The sequence below is a fragment of the Scyliorhinus torazame genome, chromosome 20, assembly GCF_047496885.1.
Source record: "Scyliorhinus torazame isolate Kashiwa2021f chromosome 20, sScyTor2.1, whole genome shotgun sequence".
Classification (NCBI taxonomy): domain Eukaryota; kingdom Metazoa; phylum Chordata; class Chondrichthyes; order Carcharhiniformes; family Scyliorhinidae; genus Scyliorhinus; species Scyliorhinus torazame.
In genome coordinates, this window is record NC_092726.1 from 26,788,225 (window position 1) to 26,805,112 (window position 16,888).

General features: G+C 50.9%; 1 protein-coding gene across 1 annotated transcript in view; it reads left to right on the forward strand.

Annotated features, from left to right (window-relative positions):
* LOC140397010 (transmembrane protein 150A-like) overlaps positions 1-16,888 on the forward strand; it is a 50,086-nt gene that overhangs the window by 3,551 nt on the left and 29,647 nt on the right. The window contains exons 3-4 of the mRNA XM_072486040.1: positions 8,663-8,752; positions 11,743-11,810. Of these exons, the coding sequence (XP_072342141.1) occupies positions 8,663-8,752; positions 11,743-11,810 (158 nt within the window). The remainder of the gene's footprint in view (positions 1-8,662; positions 8,753-11,742; positions 11,811-16,888) is intronic.

Genomic DNA, 16,888 nt, shown 5'->3' on the forward strand with positions numbered 1-16,888 from the left:
GCTTCACAGCTCCATGATCCCAGGTTCGATTTGGTCGCTGTCTGTGCGGAGTCTGCACGTTCTCCCCCGTGTGTGCGTGGGTTCCCTCCGGGTGCTCCGGTTTCCTCCCATAGTCCAAAGATGTGCAGGGTATGTGGATTGGCCATGGGTCCAAAAAGGTTAGGTGGGGTTGCTGGGTTAGGGGGGTAGGGTGGAGGTGTGGGCTCTTTCCAAGGGCCGGTGCAGACTCGATGGGCCGAATGGCCTCCTTCTGCACTGTAGATTCTATGATTCTATGAACAGGAATCTCTCCCACTTGACCTGCCTGCCACTGGCCTGTGTTGCTGGTTGTCCCTTGACCAATTTAGCCAAGTTGTGGGCGCAACCTTTGTAAGAACTAGGAGTAGGCCACCTGGCCCCTCGAGCCTGCTCCGCCATTCGATAAGGTCATGGCTGATCTTTTTGTGGACTCCGCTCCACTTACCCGCCCGCTCACCATAACCCTTAATTCCTTCACTGTTCAAAAATCTATCTACCTTTACCTTAAAAATGTCCAACGAGGTAGCCTCGACTGCTTCACTGGGCAGAGAATTCCAGATTCACGACCCTTTGGTGAACAAGTCCCTCCTCAACTCCGTCATAAATCTGCTCCCCCTTATTTTGAGGCTATGCCCCCTAGTTCTAATAATAATCCTTATTATTGACACAAGTCGGCTTACATTAACGCTGCAATGAAGTTACTGTGAAAAGCCCCTAGTCGCCACACTCCGGCGCCTGTTCGGGTACACAGAGCGAGAATTCAGAATGTCCAATTCACCTAACAAGCACGTCTTTCGGGACTTTGTGTGAGGAAACCGGAGCGCCCGGAGGAAACCCACGCAGACACGGGGAGAACATGCAGACTCTGCACAGACAGTGACCCAAGCCGGGAATCGAACTTGGTACACTGGCGCTGTGAAGCAACAGTGCTACCCGTGCGGCTCACGTAACACTCACCAATTGAAACAAGCTCCCCGCTTCTATCCTATCCCCTTCATAATTTTAGATGTTTCTACAATTCTTCTAAATTCCAATGAGTCTCTCTTCATAAGCCAATCCTCTCAACTCCAGAATCAAGCCGGTGAATCTCCTCTGCGCACGCTCCAGTGCCAGGAGATCCTTTCTCAAGTAAGGAGACCAAAACTGTACACGTTCCTTCGCCGGCAAGTCCAGGAGTGGCACTTGCAGCCTCTGGCTCAAAGGCAGAGAATGAGCCTCTGCGCCCCAATGACTACTTTTAATATTTCTCTTATTGCATTCTCTTATCTCGCGATAAGTGGCTCAGTGGGGCGTTGATTCAATGTAATATTTCTGCCAAGTGATATGATAGAACATACATTACAGCGCAGTACAGGCCCTTCGGCCCTCGATGTTGCGCCGACCTGTGAAACTACTCTAAAGCCCATCTACACTATTCCCTTATCGTCCATATGTCTATCCAATGACCATTTGAATGTCCTTAGTGTTGGCGAGTCCACTACTGTTGCAGGCAGGGCATTCCACACCCTTACTACTCTCTGAGTAAAGAACCTACCTCTGACATCTGTCCTATATCTATCTCCCCTCAATTTAAAGCTATGTCCCCTCGTGCTAGACATCACCATCCGAGGAAAAAGGCTCTCACTGTCCACCCTATCCAATCCTCTGCTCATCTTGTATGCCTCAATTAAGTCACCTCTTAACCTTCTCTCTAACGAAAACAGCCTCCAGTCCCTCAGCCTTTCCTCATAAGATCTTCCCTCCATACCAGGCAACATTCTGGTAAATCTCCTCTGCACCCTTTCCAGTGCTTCCACATCCTTCCTATAATGCGGTGACCAGAATTGCACGCAATACTCCAAATGCGGCCGCACCAGAGTTTTGTACAGCTGCAACATGACCTCATGGCTCCGAAACTCAATCCCTCTACCAATAAAAGCTAACACACCGTATGCCTTCTTAACAACCATCTCAACCAGGGTGGCAACTTTCAGGGATCTATGTATATGGACACAGAGATCTCTCTGCTCATCCACACTGCCAAGAATCTTACCATTATCCTCCTCCACCTGTTTGGTCACCTTCTCAAAGAACTATAAGGTTTGTGAGGCACGATCTACCCTTCACAAAACCGTGTTGACTATCTTTAATCAAATTATTCCTTTCCAGATGATTATACATCCTATCTCTTATAAACCTTTCCAAGATTTTGCCCACAACAGAAGTAAGGCTCACTGGTCTATAGTTACCTGGGTTGTCTCTAATCCCCTTCTTGAACAAGGGGACAACATTTGCTATCCTCCAGTCTTCTGGCACTATTCCTGTAGACAAAGATGATTTAAAGATTAAAGCCAAAGGCTCAGCAATCTCCTTCCTAGCTTCCCAGAGAATCCTAGGATAAATCCCATCCGGCCCAGGGGACTTATCTATTTTCACACTTTCCAGAATTGCTAACCCAGCTCCTTATGAACCTCTAGTCTTCTAGTCTAGTAGCCTGAATCTCCGTATTCTTCTCAACAACATTGTCTTTTTCCTGTGTGAATACTGACGAAAAATATTCATTTAGCACCTCTCATATCTCCTCGGACTCCAAGCACAACTTCCCACTGCTGTCCTTGACTGGCCCTACTCTTACCCTAGTCATTCGTTTATTCCTGACATATCTATAGAAAGCTTTAGGGTTATCCTTGATCCTACCTGCTAAAGACTTCTCATGTCCCCTCCTGGCTCTTCTTAGCTCTCTCTTTAGTTCCTTCCTAGCTAACTTGTAACTCTTGAGTGCCCTAACTGAACCTTCATGTCTCATCTTTACATAAGCCTCCTTCTTCCTCTTGACAAGTGTTTCGACTGCTTTAGTAGACCACGGTTCCCTTGCTCGACCACTCCCTCCCTGCCTGACAGGTACATACGTATCAAGGACACGCAGTAGCTGTTCCTTGAACAAGCTCCACATTTCCATTGTGCCCATCCCCTGCATTTTTCCTCTCCATCCAATGCAACCTAAGTCTTGCCTCATTGCATCATAATTGCCTTTCCCCCAGATATAACTCTTGCCCTGCGGTATATACCTATCCCTTTCCATCACTAAAGTAAACGTAATCGAATTGTGGTCACTCTCACCAAAGTGCTCACCTACCTCCAAATCTAACACCTGTCCTGGTTCATTACCCAGTACCAAATCCAATATGGCCTCACCTCTCGTTGGCCTATCTACATACTGTGTCAGGAAACCCTCCTGCACACATTGGACAAAAACAGGCCCATCTAAAGTACTCAAACTTTTGATTTTTCCAGTCAATGTTTGGAAAGTTAAAGTCCCCCATAACAACTACCCTGTTGCTATTGCTCCTATCCAGGATCATCTTTGCAATCCTTTCCTCTACATCTCTGGAACTTTTCGGAGGCCTAGAAAACCCCTAACAGGGTGACCTCTCCTTTCCTGTTTCTAACCTCAGCCCATACTATCTCAGTCGACGAGTCCTCATCAAACGTCCTTTCTACCACCGTAATACTGTCCTTGACTAACAATGCCACCCCTCCCCCTCTTTTACCACCTTCCCTGAGCTTACTGAAATATCTAAACCCCGGCACCCGCAACAACCATTCCTGTCCCTGCTCTATCCATGTCTCCGAAATGGCCACAACATCGAAGTCCCAGGTACCAACCCATGCCGCAAGTTCACTCACCTTAATCCGGATGCTCCTGGCATTGAAGAAGACGCACTTTAAACCACCTTCCTGCCTGCCGGTACACTCCTGCGAGTTTGAAACCTTACTCATGACCTCAGTACTCTCAACCTCCTGTATACTGGAGCTACAATTCAGGTTCCCAAGCCCCTGCTGAACTAGTTTAAACCCTTCCGAAGAGCATTAGCAAATTTCCCCCCCCCAGGATATTGGTACCCCTCTGGTCCAAGTATAGACCATCCCGTTTGTAGAGGTCCCACCGACCCCAGAATGAGCCCCAATTATCCAGAAATCTGAAACCCTCCCTCCTGCACCATCCCTGTAGCCACGTGTTCAACTCCTCTCGCTCCCTATTTCTCGTCTCGCTATCACGTGGCACGGGTAACAACCCAGAGATAATAACGCTGTTTGTCCTAGATCTAAGTTTCCACCCTAGCTCCCTGAATTCCTGCCTTACATCCCTATCTCTTTTCCTACCTATGTCGTTGGTACCTATGTGGACCACGACTTGGGGCTGCTCCCCCTCCCCCTTAAGGATCCCGAAAACATGATCCGAAACATCACGCACCCTGGCACCTGGGAGGCAATACACCAACCGCGAGTCTTTCTCGTTCCTACAGAATCTCCTATCTATCCCCATTTATCATTGGAGTCTCCAATGACTAATGCTCTACTCCTCTCCCCCCTTCCCTTCTGAGCAACAGGGACAGACTGCCAGGGACCTGTACCCTATGGCTTACCCCTGGTAAGCCCCCCCCCCCCCAAACAACCAATAGAATCCAAAGCGATATACTTGTGACTAAGGGGAACGACCACAGGGGATCCCTGTACTGGCTGCTTCCTCCCAGCCCCTCTCACCATCACACATCTATCTTTATTCTTCGGAGTAACTACATCCCTGAAGCTTCTATCTATGACCACCTCTGCCTCCCGAATGATCCGAAGTTCATCCAGCTCCAGTTCCCTAACGCGGTTTCTGAGGAGCTGGAGATGGTTGCACTTCCCACAGATGAAATCAGCAGGGACACTGACGGCGTCCCTCACCGCAAACATTCTGCAGGAGGAACATTGCACTACCTTCCCTGCCATCTCCTCTAGATTAAAAAAAAGAAAAAGAAAGAAAGAGCTTACCTGTTATTCACTCCCCTTTTCAGCAAGCACTCACTCAGCAACCTCTGCGCCCCGCACGATAACACCTGAGGGAAAAGAAAAGCTACTTACCAGTCACCAGCCAATCCCTTACCTGCAGGCTGTGACTTCACGGTTCAACCTCTTTCTACTTCTACCTGCCCACGAGCCTTCCTCTTGATCTTTACATTAGTTGGGTTTTGTTTGATTAGAGGAGGGGGTGGGGAGGGAAACACTGAAGCTAAGTGTCACTTGACAACAGCTCCTCCACAAACCACCTTCAAGTTAGGGTCAGCACAACAGACGTATGCAAATTGCCCCCGCAACAGCCAATCAGCAGCTCCCCTCTGCTGAATGGTTAATGATAAATTTGTGCCCTCGTTAATAAACTAATTACTGGTTGCCCTGGCCACAGGCGAGTAGAGATTCCTTGCACTTGTCTCCGATGGTGACCAGGAATCGGAACGATGTCTTTTTCCGAGGGCTTTTTCTCGGTTTGCAATTTTATCCGGAGCTCCTATTTTCATTCTCGCTCGTTCTTTTATCAGGCATTGGGGTCACGCTTTACCTCCTGGGGTGGCAAGGTGGTTAGCGCTGCTCTCACACGGCGCCGAGGACCCGGGTTCGATCCCGGCTCTGGGTCACCTGTGGAGTTGGCACATTCTCCCCGTGTCTGCGTGGGTCTCACCCCCACAACCCAAAAAGATGTGCTGGGTAGGTGGATTGGCCACGCTAAATTGCCCCTTAATTGGAAATTAATAATTGGGTCATCTGAGTTTATGGGAAAAAAATTATTTTACCTCCTGTCTCCCTGCTGAGTATTTTATTTTGAGGGTTTGCTTCTTTTGATAGACAGGACAGCACGAATACCAAACGGAAAGACTCTGGAATTTAGTGTGGCATAGTGGTTAGCACTGTTGCCTCACAGCTCCAGGGACCCAGGTTCGATTCCCGGCTTGGGTGACTGTCTGTGCGGAGTCTGCACGTTCTCGCCGTGTCTGCGTGGGTTTCCTCCGGGTGCTCCGGTTTCCTCCCACAGTCGAAAGATGCGCAGATTAGGTGGATTGGCCACGCTAAATTGCCCCTAGATGGGGTTACGGCGATAGGGTGAGGGATTGGGCCTAAGTAGGATGCTCTTTCAGAGAGTTGGTGCAGACACAAATGGCCTCCTTCTACACTGTATCGGGATTCTACGATTCTATATTGCAGCTCATCCGGTATCAAGCCAAGGATTAAGCATTTAAGGATTAAATTTGGGAGCAACAAATGTCACTGATTTGCCCTCATTTTTGCACCTTCCGGTCACCTTTTCTGCCCTTTCGTTACCGTGAGCAACGTTTACCCACCCTGGCATCTGAAAGGTCTGTGCCCCCCATCTCAACGCATTCCCCACTTGATAAAGATCAACGACAATCCGATTCATCTCAAATTCCAGCTCTTCAATGCGCCTAAACGGGAATCGGACAGTGTTTGTCTTCACGTCGTTCTCACTGACACCCCTCCCCCCAAAGTCGTTCTCACTGGCCTCCCCCGCCCCCCCAGCCCCGATCCCCACCAGAATTAAAATGTGACGGACGTTCCCTCCGTTGGATGGGGAACTGGTAGCTCCTCTTGTCTCCTCCGCCCTCCATCTTTTTTCCTGTTTTTAGGCCTCCCCCCGGAGGATGTCGGCCGTTCCAGTCGGGCCGGATCGCATTCCGGGCGAAATTCTTCTGTCCTCCAATGGCAGCTTCCCTCCCTACCTCCCCGTCCTCTAGCTGCTGCTCCAATCACAGGCGCTGTCTCTCGAGGCAGCCGGGTGGAATGTGATTGGAGGAGCTGGAGCAGGCAGCACGGGGGGGGGAGAGAGAGGGGAGAGAGACAATTTGTGACTGGAGCAGTGAGGGTGGACGAGGCCCTTGAAAAGCTACGGTGGACAAAGGCACCATTCAGCTCATCCTGTTAGCGAAACCAGACGCTCATTTTAAACCCTTTTCCCAGCAAGGTTATAGCACTTCAGATGTTGACCCAGGTGCCTATCGAATGGGTTGAGCATTTCCGCCTCAACCACCAACTTTAGGCCGTGAAATACAGACCTCCATCACCCTCTCGGTGAAAACATTTGTCCTCGCGTCTCCTTTGATCCTTCGATCAATCATCGTAAACCTATAGCCCCTGTTAATTCACCTCTCTGCTCGGGGAAACTACGGTGTGTGAGCTTTTATTGGTGGAGGGATTGAGTTTCGGAGCCATGGGGTCATGTTGCAGCTGTACAAAACTCTGGTGCGGCCGCATTTGGAGTATTGCGTGCAATTCTGGTCACCGCATTATAGGGAGGATGTGGAACCATTGGAAAGGGTGCAGAGGAGATTTATCAGAATGCTGCCTGGTATGGAGGGAAGATCTTATGAGGAAAGGCTGAGGGACTTGAGGCTGTTTTCGTTAGAGAGAAGAGGGTTAAGAGGTGACTTAATTGAGGCATACAAGATGATCAGAGGATTGGATAGGGTGGACAGTGAGAGCCTTTTTCCTCGGATGGTGATGTCTAGCACGAGGGAACATAGCTTTAAATTGAGGGGAGATAGATATAGGACAGATGTCAGAGGTAGGTTCTTTACTCAGAGAGTAGTAAGGGCGTGGAATGCCCTGCCTGCAACAGTAGTGGACTCGCCAACGCTAAGGGCATTCAAATGGTCATTGGATAGACATATGGACGGGAAGGGAATAGTGTAGATGGGCTTTAGATTGGTTTCACAGGTCGGCGCAACATCGAGGGCCGAAGGGCCTGTACTGCTCTGTAATGTTCTACGTCCTATGAAACAAAACTTTCTTGTCTGGGCCCCTCATAGGTTTTGGACACCTCAGTTCAGTCATAAATCTAGAGTACCCAATCATTTTTTTTTCCAATTAAGGGGCAATTTAGCGTGGCCAATCCACCTAGCCTGCACATCTTTGGGTTGTGGGGGTGAGACCCACGCAGACACGGGGAGAATGTGCAAACTCCACACGGACAGTTCTCCAAAGCCGGGATCGAACCCGGGACCTTGGCGCCGTGAGGGAGCATTGCTAACCACCGTGCCGCCCCGCCACTGTGCCGCCCGGAGCCTCCAGTGTTCTAAGGAGAACAACCCCAACCTCTCCATTCTCTTCTCATAGAATCATCGTAGAATTTACAGTGCTGAAGGAGGCCATTCGGCCCATCAAGTCTGCACCGGCCCTTGGAAAGAGCATCCTACCCAAGCCCACACTTCCACCCTATCCCCTTAACGCAGTAACCCCTCCTAACCTTTTTCTGGAGACGCGGGGCAATTTAGCGTGGCCAATCCACCTAACCTGCACGTCTTTGGACTTGTGGGAGGAAACCGGAGCACCCGGAGGCAACCCACGCAGACACGGGGGAGAACGTGCAGACTCTGCACAGTGACCCAGCGGGGAATCGAACCTGGGACCCTGGAGCTGTGAAGCAACCGTGCTAACTACTGTGCTACCGTGCCACCCACATAGCTGCAGTTTCCGAGCCCTGGCAACGTTCTTGTACATCTCCAGACTGGTTGCAGGAACCGCCCCTCACACTGATTCAGTGTCCCATGCTCCTTGCTGCTGCAGTGGGCCAATATATTGTTTGCCCAGTCTAATCCCTGCACCTTCAATTGAATTATATTATAAATATAGAGTGACTGTATGAGGGTGGTGACCGGTGTTGAATTCCCAAACACATCCCCATCCTCCCCACGAGTATTGTCAACTCTGTGACTGGTATCGCGGCCTCCGCCCATACGCGGCCCTCGAAAGTGAAAGGTCACCCTTTGCAAATGCAGACTATTCAAGGCCTGTTTTGCGCCTGACGAGCTTGTGTCTTGTATCCCCCAAGGTTATACAACGAGTCCTGCTCTGAGGACGCCGCCTCAAAGCACGGCTATCCGAAAACCTGCTGTACCATCCAGGACATCCCGCTGGTCAGGTAGGGGCGATTTTTCATTCGGTATTGCTGCATGCACCCAGTAGTCTTCTGGCCCACCGATACACAGCAGGCCCGGCAATACAGGAGAACAAGAAAACTGGTTAGTATGTCAAGCCCTTACATCATTTCTTTTCAACCAGGATCTAATCGTCGATGGGCCGAATGGCCTCCTTCTGCACTGTAAATTCTATGATTCTTGTCAGGTTGACTTAATCCGCTAGCTATCTTTTTAAAAAATAAATTTAGAGTATCCAATTAATTTTTTCCAATTAATGGGCGATTTAGCGTGGCCAATCCACCTACCCTGCACATTTTTGGGTTGTGGGTGTGAGGCCCACGCAGACGCGGGGAGAATGTGCAAACTCCACACGGACAGTGGCCTGGGGCCGGGATCGAACCCGGGACCTCAGTGCGTGAGGCAGCAGTGCTAACCACTGCGCCACCGTGCCGCCCTGCCAGCTATTTTCAGCATTGTCCTGAGTTTCGGCAAATTGTTTTGTTTGTTTTTCTGCTTTCCAACTTACCTTGTTTTATTTTTACTGTTATCGTTTGGTTTCTTTTCATTTCAGGAGGCTTAGGGGCATTTTTCTTTTTAAATATAAATTTAGAGTACCCAATTTTGTTTTTCCATTTAAGGGGCAATTTAACGTGGCCAATCCACCTACCCTGCACATCTTTGGGTTGTGGGGGCGAAACCCACGCAGACACGGGGAGAATGTGCAAACTCCACACGGACGGTGGCCGGGGCCGGGATCGAACCTGAATCCTCGGTGTCGTGAGGCAGCAGTGCTAACCACTACGCTGCCATTTGCCTTTTCAATTGTTAACTTTCGTTTGTGCGAATTAAGTTAGCGCTCATCAGCCACATTCCGGCGCCTGTTCGGGTGCACGGAGGGAGAATTCAGAATGTCCGATTCACCTCACAGCACGTCTTTCGGGACTTGTGGGAGGAAACCGGAGCACCCGGAGGAAACCCACGCAGACACGGGGAGAACGTGCAGACTCCGCACAGACAGTGACCCAAGCCGGGAATCGAACCTGGGTCCTTGGCGGCGTGAGGCAGCAGCGCTAAGCACTGTGCTACTGGGCGTCCCGAAAGATGTGCAGGTTAGGTGAATTGGACATTCTGAATTCTCCCTCCGTGACCCGAACAGGCGCCGGAGTGTGGCGACGAGGGGACTTTCACAGTAACTTCATTGCGGCGTTAATGTAAGCCAACTTGTGACAATAAAGATTATTCTTATTACCATTACCATGCCGCCCTGTGTCTCTGTTCTGACTCGCAGTGACAATGATTCTTTGGAAGATAATAACTCTAGTTCAATTGATGGACTAATTTTGCTTTTCTCAGCTCACGCTCCCCTGCCACTCTCTCCATGGCGAGGAATTCCTCAATGAAGAAAAATGTTTTTTTTCTCTCTTTCGAATCAATCGTGGAATGTTTCCCCCCAGGGTTGTTGTAAAAGGGGGGATAAAAAAATCAATGTATCACAAATCTGTGACCGCTCATGAAGAAAGGAAATTGGTAAACAACCGGTAAGTACGGGGGCGCAGAGGTTAGCACTGCTGCCTCACGGCGCCGAGGTCGCGGGTTCGATTCTGGCCCCGGGTCACTGTCCGTGTGGAGTTTGCACATTCTCCCCGTGTCTGCGTGGGTCTCACCCCCACAACCCAAAGATGTGCTGATTAGGTGAATTGGACACGCTAAATTGCCCCTTAATTTGAAAAAAAGATATGGGTACTCTAAATTTTTTTTTAAAAACGGTAAGGTGCAGAGCACAGTGGACTAAACTCTTTGCCGCAGAAGGCTGTGGAGGCCAAATCACTGAGTGTCTTTGAGACCGAGATAGATAGGTTCTTGATTAATAAGGGGGTCTGGGGTTATGGGGAGAAGGCAGGAGAATGGGGATGAGAAAATATCAGCCATGATTGAATGGCGGAGCAGACTCGATGGGCCGAATGGCCTAATTCTGCTCCTATGTCTTCTGGCCTTATGAAAGCTTTGCATTGTCCAGTGCACTTAATATCTTTTTGCAAGTGAGAATGGGGACATGGGGAGATAGAGGCTTTGTTTAATTTGACTGTGCGATACTGATGGGGCAGTGACTTTGTCCAGACGCAGTAGAACTTTAATCTCAATTATTTTTCCACACGCCTACAGTGTGATGTTATTTAAACTTCTGCCTTCTGCAACGGAGTAAGAATCATTTTTGTTCCTGTTCTTACACAGATTCTGTTTTGATTGTGCTGATGAAGTAGCAGTGTTCCGTTTCATGCCGGAGTAAAGGGAGATTGATTAGCTGTTGGAGAGTGCTTACTTTTAAATCTTTTCCTGAATAGATCGATTTAATAATAAGTGTCAGACCGCAGAGCAGGAGAACTTGCGATCTAAAGCCATTCCTGTTTTTAAAAAACGGGTTAATAATAATCTTTATTGTCACAAGTAGGCTTACATTGATACCGCAATGAAGTGACTGTGAAAATCCCCTCGTCGCCACATTCCGGCGCCTGTTCGGGTACACCGAGGGAGAATTCAGAATGTCCAATTCTGAATTGGATTGCCCACGCTAAATTGCCCTTAGTGTCCAACAAAAGGTTAGGTGAGGTTTCGGGGATAGGGTGCAGGAATGGGCTTGGGTTGGGTGCTCTTTCTAAGGGCCGGTGCAGACTCGATGGGCCGAATGGCCTCCTCCTGCACTGTAAATGCGATGATTCTAACAAGCGAGCCTTTCGGGAGTAGTGGGAGGAAACCGGAGCTCCCGGAGGAAACCCACGCAGACACGGGGGAGAACGGGCAGACTCCGCACGGACAGTGACCCAAGCCGGGAATCGAACCCGGGACCCTTGCGCTGTGCAGCAACAGTGCTAACCGCTGTGCGCCCACTTGCTCAGGTTCCCTGGGGAACTGTAGCCCAGCTGGATAAACGTATTGAGGAGCAGTTAATCGAATCGAACCCTCACACTAACTGCGTTTTCTGCTTCCTCGACAGTAAGTGTGGGTCGTACCCTCCGGAAAGCTGCTTCTTCAGTTTAATCGGCAACGTGGGAGCTTTTATGGGTAAGTTGTCCACAGTTTCATTACTGGAATTAGCAACTGAGCTGCAGGATTACTGCACAAGAGGCTTAAACCTTTATTGCTTCCATTCAAAATCGTGCATAAGCAGCGTGGCGGTAATTAAAAGTGGGCCCTGGCTCAAATCATTTAACTTTGCTATATAAATACATTTTTTGTTGGTTTGGGTGTTGAGTCGTGCGCTTACCTCATTGGTCCCATTCACTGTCCAGTCTTACAAAAAGCATTTGCGCTGGAGAATGCTAGGAGAGAAGAATAGCTGGGAGAATTTCTAACCCACAGACCACAATCAGTAAAGATACAGCCAAAACATCAGCCTCTCTCGCCTCCTGCACTCCCGGCTCTTCTGCAACCCCGAATATAGCCAGCCCCCAGCCTGGCTCGACCCGGACCCCCACCACCTTTGAAAGCACCTTCGCCACCCCCACCCAGATCCCCTGCAGTGCCGGGAATGACCAAAACATGTGGGTGTGGTTTGCTGGGCTTCTCGAGCATCTCCCACACCTATCCTCTACCCCGAAAAATTTACTGAGCCTTGCCCCGGTCATATGTGCCCTGTGCAAAACCTTAAATTGTATCAGGCTAAGCCTGGCGCACGAGGACGAAGAGTTTACCCTACGTAGGGCATCTGCCCACAGCCCCTCTTCAATCTCTTCCCCCAGCTCTTCCTCCCATTTTCCCTTCAGCTCATCCACCATGTTCTCCCCCTCGTGTCTCATTTCCCTGTATCTATCTGACACCCTACCATCCACCACCCATGTCCCTGAGATCACTCTATCCTGAATCTCCTGCGTCGGGAGCTGCGGGAATTCCCTCACCTGTTGCCTCGCAAAAGCCCTCAGTTGCATTTATCAAAATTCATTCCCTTGGGGCAACCCATATTTTTCTGTCAGCGCTCCCAGACTCGCAAACGTCCCGTCCAAGAACAGATCCCTCAGTTGCACAATCCCAGCTCTCTGCCACGCTCCAAATCCCCCATCTATTCTCCCCGGGACAAACCTATGATTATTTCTTATCGGGGACTGCACCGAGGCTCCCGTCATTCCCCTATGCCGTCTCCACTGCCCCCAAATTTTCAGTGTTGCCACCACCACTGGACTTGTGGTGTATTTCTTCGGGGAGAACGACAGCGGTGCCGTCACCAGTGCTTGTAAGCTGGTTCCTTTGCAGGACGCCATCTCCAATCTCTTCCACGCCGCTCCCTCCCCTTCTCCCATCCACTTACACACCATTGAAATATTGGCGGCCCAATAGTACTCACTTAAGCTCGGTAGTGCCAGCCCCCCCCTATCCCTGCTACGCTGCAAGAACCCCCTCCTCACTCTCGGGGTCTTCCCAGCCCACACAAAACTCATAACGCTTTTCTCGATCTTCTTGAAAAAAGCCTTTGTGACCATCACCGGAAGGCACTGAAACACAAAGAGGAATCTCGGGAGGACCACCATTTTGACCGCCTGCACCCTCCCCACCAGTGACAGGGGCACCATGTCCCATCTCTTAAAATCCTCCTCCATCTGTTCCACCAATCGTGTCAAATTAAGCCGATGTAAGGTCCCCCAACTCCTGGCTATCTGGATCCCCAAGTACCAGAAATCCCTTGTTACCCTCCTCAGCGGTAAATCCTCTATTCCCCTGCTCTGTTCCCACGGATGTACCACAAACAACTCACTCTTCCCCATGTTCAATTTGGACTCCGAGAATTCCCCAAACTCCCTGAGCGTCTGCATTATCTCAGGCATCCCCTCCACCGGGTCCGCAACATACAGCAATAAATCATCTGCATACAATGATACCCGGTGTTCTTCTCCTCCCCTGAGTACTCCCCTCCACTTCCTAGAGCCCCTCAGTGCTATGGCCAGGGGCTCAATTGCCAATGCAAACAGTAACGGAGACAGGGGACACCCCTGCCTCGTCCCTCTATAAAGACGGAAGTAGTCAGACCTCTGCCTGTTCGTGATCACACTTGCCACCGGGGCCCTATATAGCAGCTGTACCCATCCAATGAACCCTTCACCGAAACCAAATCTCCTCAACACTTCCCACAGGTAGTCCCACTCGACCCTGTCAAATGCTTTCTCGGCATCCATCGCCACCACTATCTCCGCCTCCCCCTCTGGTGGGGGCATCATCATCACCCCTAGCAGCCTCCGTATGTTCGTGTTCAGCTGTCTCCCCTTAACGAACCCAGTTTGATCCTCATGGACCACCCCCGGGACACAATCCTCTATTCTCGTCGCCATTACCTTGGCCAAGAGCTTAGCATCTACATTCAAAAGGGAAATGGGCCTGTAGGACTCACACTGCAGCGGGTCTTTATCCTTCTTCAAAAGTAACGATATTGTCGCCTCCGACATAGTCGGGGGCAACTTCCCCCTTTCCCTGGCCTCATTAAAGGTTCTCGTCAAAAGCGGGGCCAGTAGGCCTATATATTTCCTATAAAATTCCACCGGGAACCCATCCGGTCCCGGGGCCTTCCCCGCCTGCATGCTCCCAATCCCCTTTACCACCTCCTCCACATCAATCTGTGCTCCCAGTCCCGCCCTCTCCTGCTCCTCCACCTTCGGGAATTCCAGCTGATCCAGGAAATGCATCATTCCCTCTTCCCTTCCGGGGGCTGAGCCTTATACAACCTCTCATAGAATGTCTTAAACACCCCATTCACTCTCTCCGCTCCCCGTTCCATCTCTCCCTCCTCATCCCTCACCCCACCTATCTCCCTCGCCGCTCCCCTCTTCCTCAATTGTTGGGCCAGTAACCGACTCGCCTTCTCTCCATACTCATACTGCACTCCCTGTGCCCTCCTCCACTGTGCCTCTGCCTTACCCGTGGTCAGCAGGTCAAATTCCACATGTAACCTTTGTCTTTCCCTGTACAGTCCCTCCTCCGGTGCCTCTGCATATTGCCTGTCCACCCTCAGAAGTTCTCTCAGCAATCGCTCCCTTTCTTTACTCTCTTGCTTCCCTTTATGTGCCCTTATGGATATCACTTCCCCTCTGACCACCGCCTTCAACGCCTCCCAGACCACTCCCACCTGAACCTCTCCATTGTCATTAAGCTCCAAGTACCTTTCGATACACCCCCTCACCCTTAGACATATCCCCTCATCTGCCAACATATCCATTCTCCAGAGTGGGTGCTGTTCCTTTTCCTCTCCTACCTCCAAATCTACCCAGTGTGGAGCGTGGTCCGAGATGGCTATGGCCGTGTACTCCGTCCCTGTCACCTTCGGAATTAGTGCCCTTCCTAGGACAAAAAAGTCTATCCGTGAATATACCTTGTGAACATGGGAGAAGAATGAGAACTCCTTACTCCTAGGTTTGATAAATCGCCAAGGGTCTACTCCTCCCATCTGCTCCATGAAGTCCTTAAGCACCTTGGCCGCTGCCGGCCTCCTCCCGGTCCTGGACCTCGACCGGTCCAGCCCTGGATCAAGCACTGTATTGAAGTCTCCCCCCATTACCAACTTTCCCGCCTCCAGGTCCGGGATACGTCCCAACATACGCCTCATGAAGTTTGCATCATCCCAGTTCGGGGCGTACACGTTCACCAGAACCACCACCTCCCCTTGCAGTCTGCCACTCACCATCACATATCTACCCCCACTGTCCGCCACTATGGTCTTTGCCTCAAACAGTACCCGTTTCCCCACTAAGATAGCCACCCCCCTATTCTTCGCATCCAAACCCGAATGAAACACCTGCCCCACCCATCCTTTACGTAGTCTGACCTGATCTGTCAATTTCAGGTGCGTCTCCTGCAACATAACCACATCTGCCTTTAATTTCTTTAGGTGTGCGAGTACCCGCGCCCTTTTAATCGGCCCATTCAGCCCTCTCACGTTCCACGTGATCAGCAGGGTTGGGGGACTCTTTACCCCCCCCGCCCCCTTGTCGACTAGCCATTCCCTTTTCTAACCCAGCTCCTCACCCGGTTCCCACGTACCCGTATATCCCACCGATGGTGCCCTCCCGCCTCGACCACCCCGCCCCATAACAGCTCCCCCTCCCCCTTAGCAGCAGCAACCCAGTTAGCTCCCCCCCCCCCCTCCGCTAGATCCCCCTCTAGCGTGATTACACCCCCCATGTTGCTCCCAGAAGTCAGCGAACTCTGGCTGACCTCGGCTTCCCCGTTTGCCCTCGGCCTCTCACTGTGCGAGGCCCCCACCTTCCTGCGTCCCTGTTCCCGCCATAATTACCATAGCGCGGGAATGAGGCCCGCGTTTCCCACTCAGCCCCGCTTTCCTACCCACCGGCGCCCACAGTTCCTCATACTCTTTCCCCCCCCCCCCCCCCAAAACGAGGGGAAGAGAGAAAGTTTACAGGATTAAAGAGTTAACAATTGAAAAATTATCCTCCCCCACCTTCCTCGTCCCACATCGTCACCCCACCACTTTGTCCCAGAAGCTCTTTCTCTCGCCAGACTATTCCAGCTTCTCGTCCACAATGAATGTCCACGCCTCTTCTGCCGTCTCAAAGTAGTGGTGCTTCCCTTGGTATGTGACCCACAGTCTCGCCGGTTGCAGCATTCCAAATTTCACCTTTTTGTGAAGCACCGCCTTAGCCCGATTGAAACTCGCCCTCCTTCTCGCCACCTCCGCACTCCAATCCTGGTATACGCGGATCACCGCGTTCTCCCACCTACAGCTCCGAGTTTTCTTCGCCCACCTTAGGACCATCTCTCTGTCATTATAGCGGTGAAACCTCACCACTATGGCTCGAGGTATTTCTCCTGCCCTTGGTCTTCGCGCCATAACTCGATAAGCTCCCTCCACCTCCAAAGGGCCCGTCGGGGCCTCCGATCCCATTAGCGAGTGAAGCATCGTGCTCACATATGCCCCGACGTCCGCCCCCTCTGCGCCCTCGGGAAGACCCAAGACTCTTAGATTCTTCCTCCTCAAATTATTCTCCAGGGCTTCCAACCTCTCCACACACCTCTTGTGCTGTGCCTCGTGCGTCTCTGTCTTCACCACCAGGCCCTGAATTTCATCTTCATTTTCAGCAGCCTTTGCCTTCACGACCCGAAGCTCCAGCTCCTGGGTCCTCTGCGCCTCCTTTAGCCCTTCA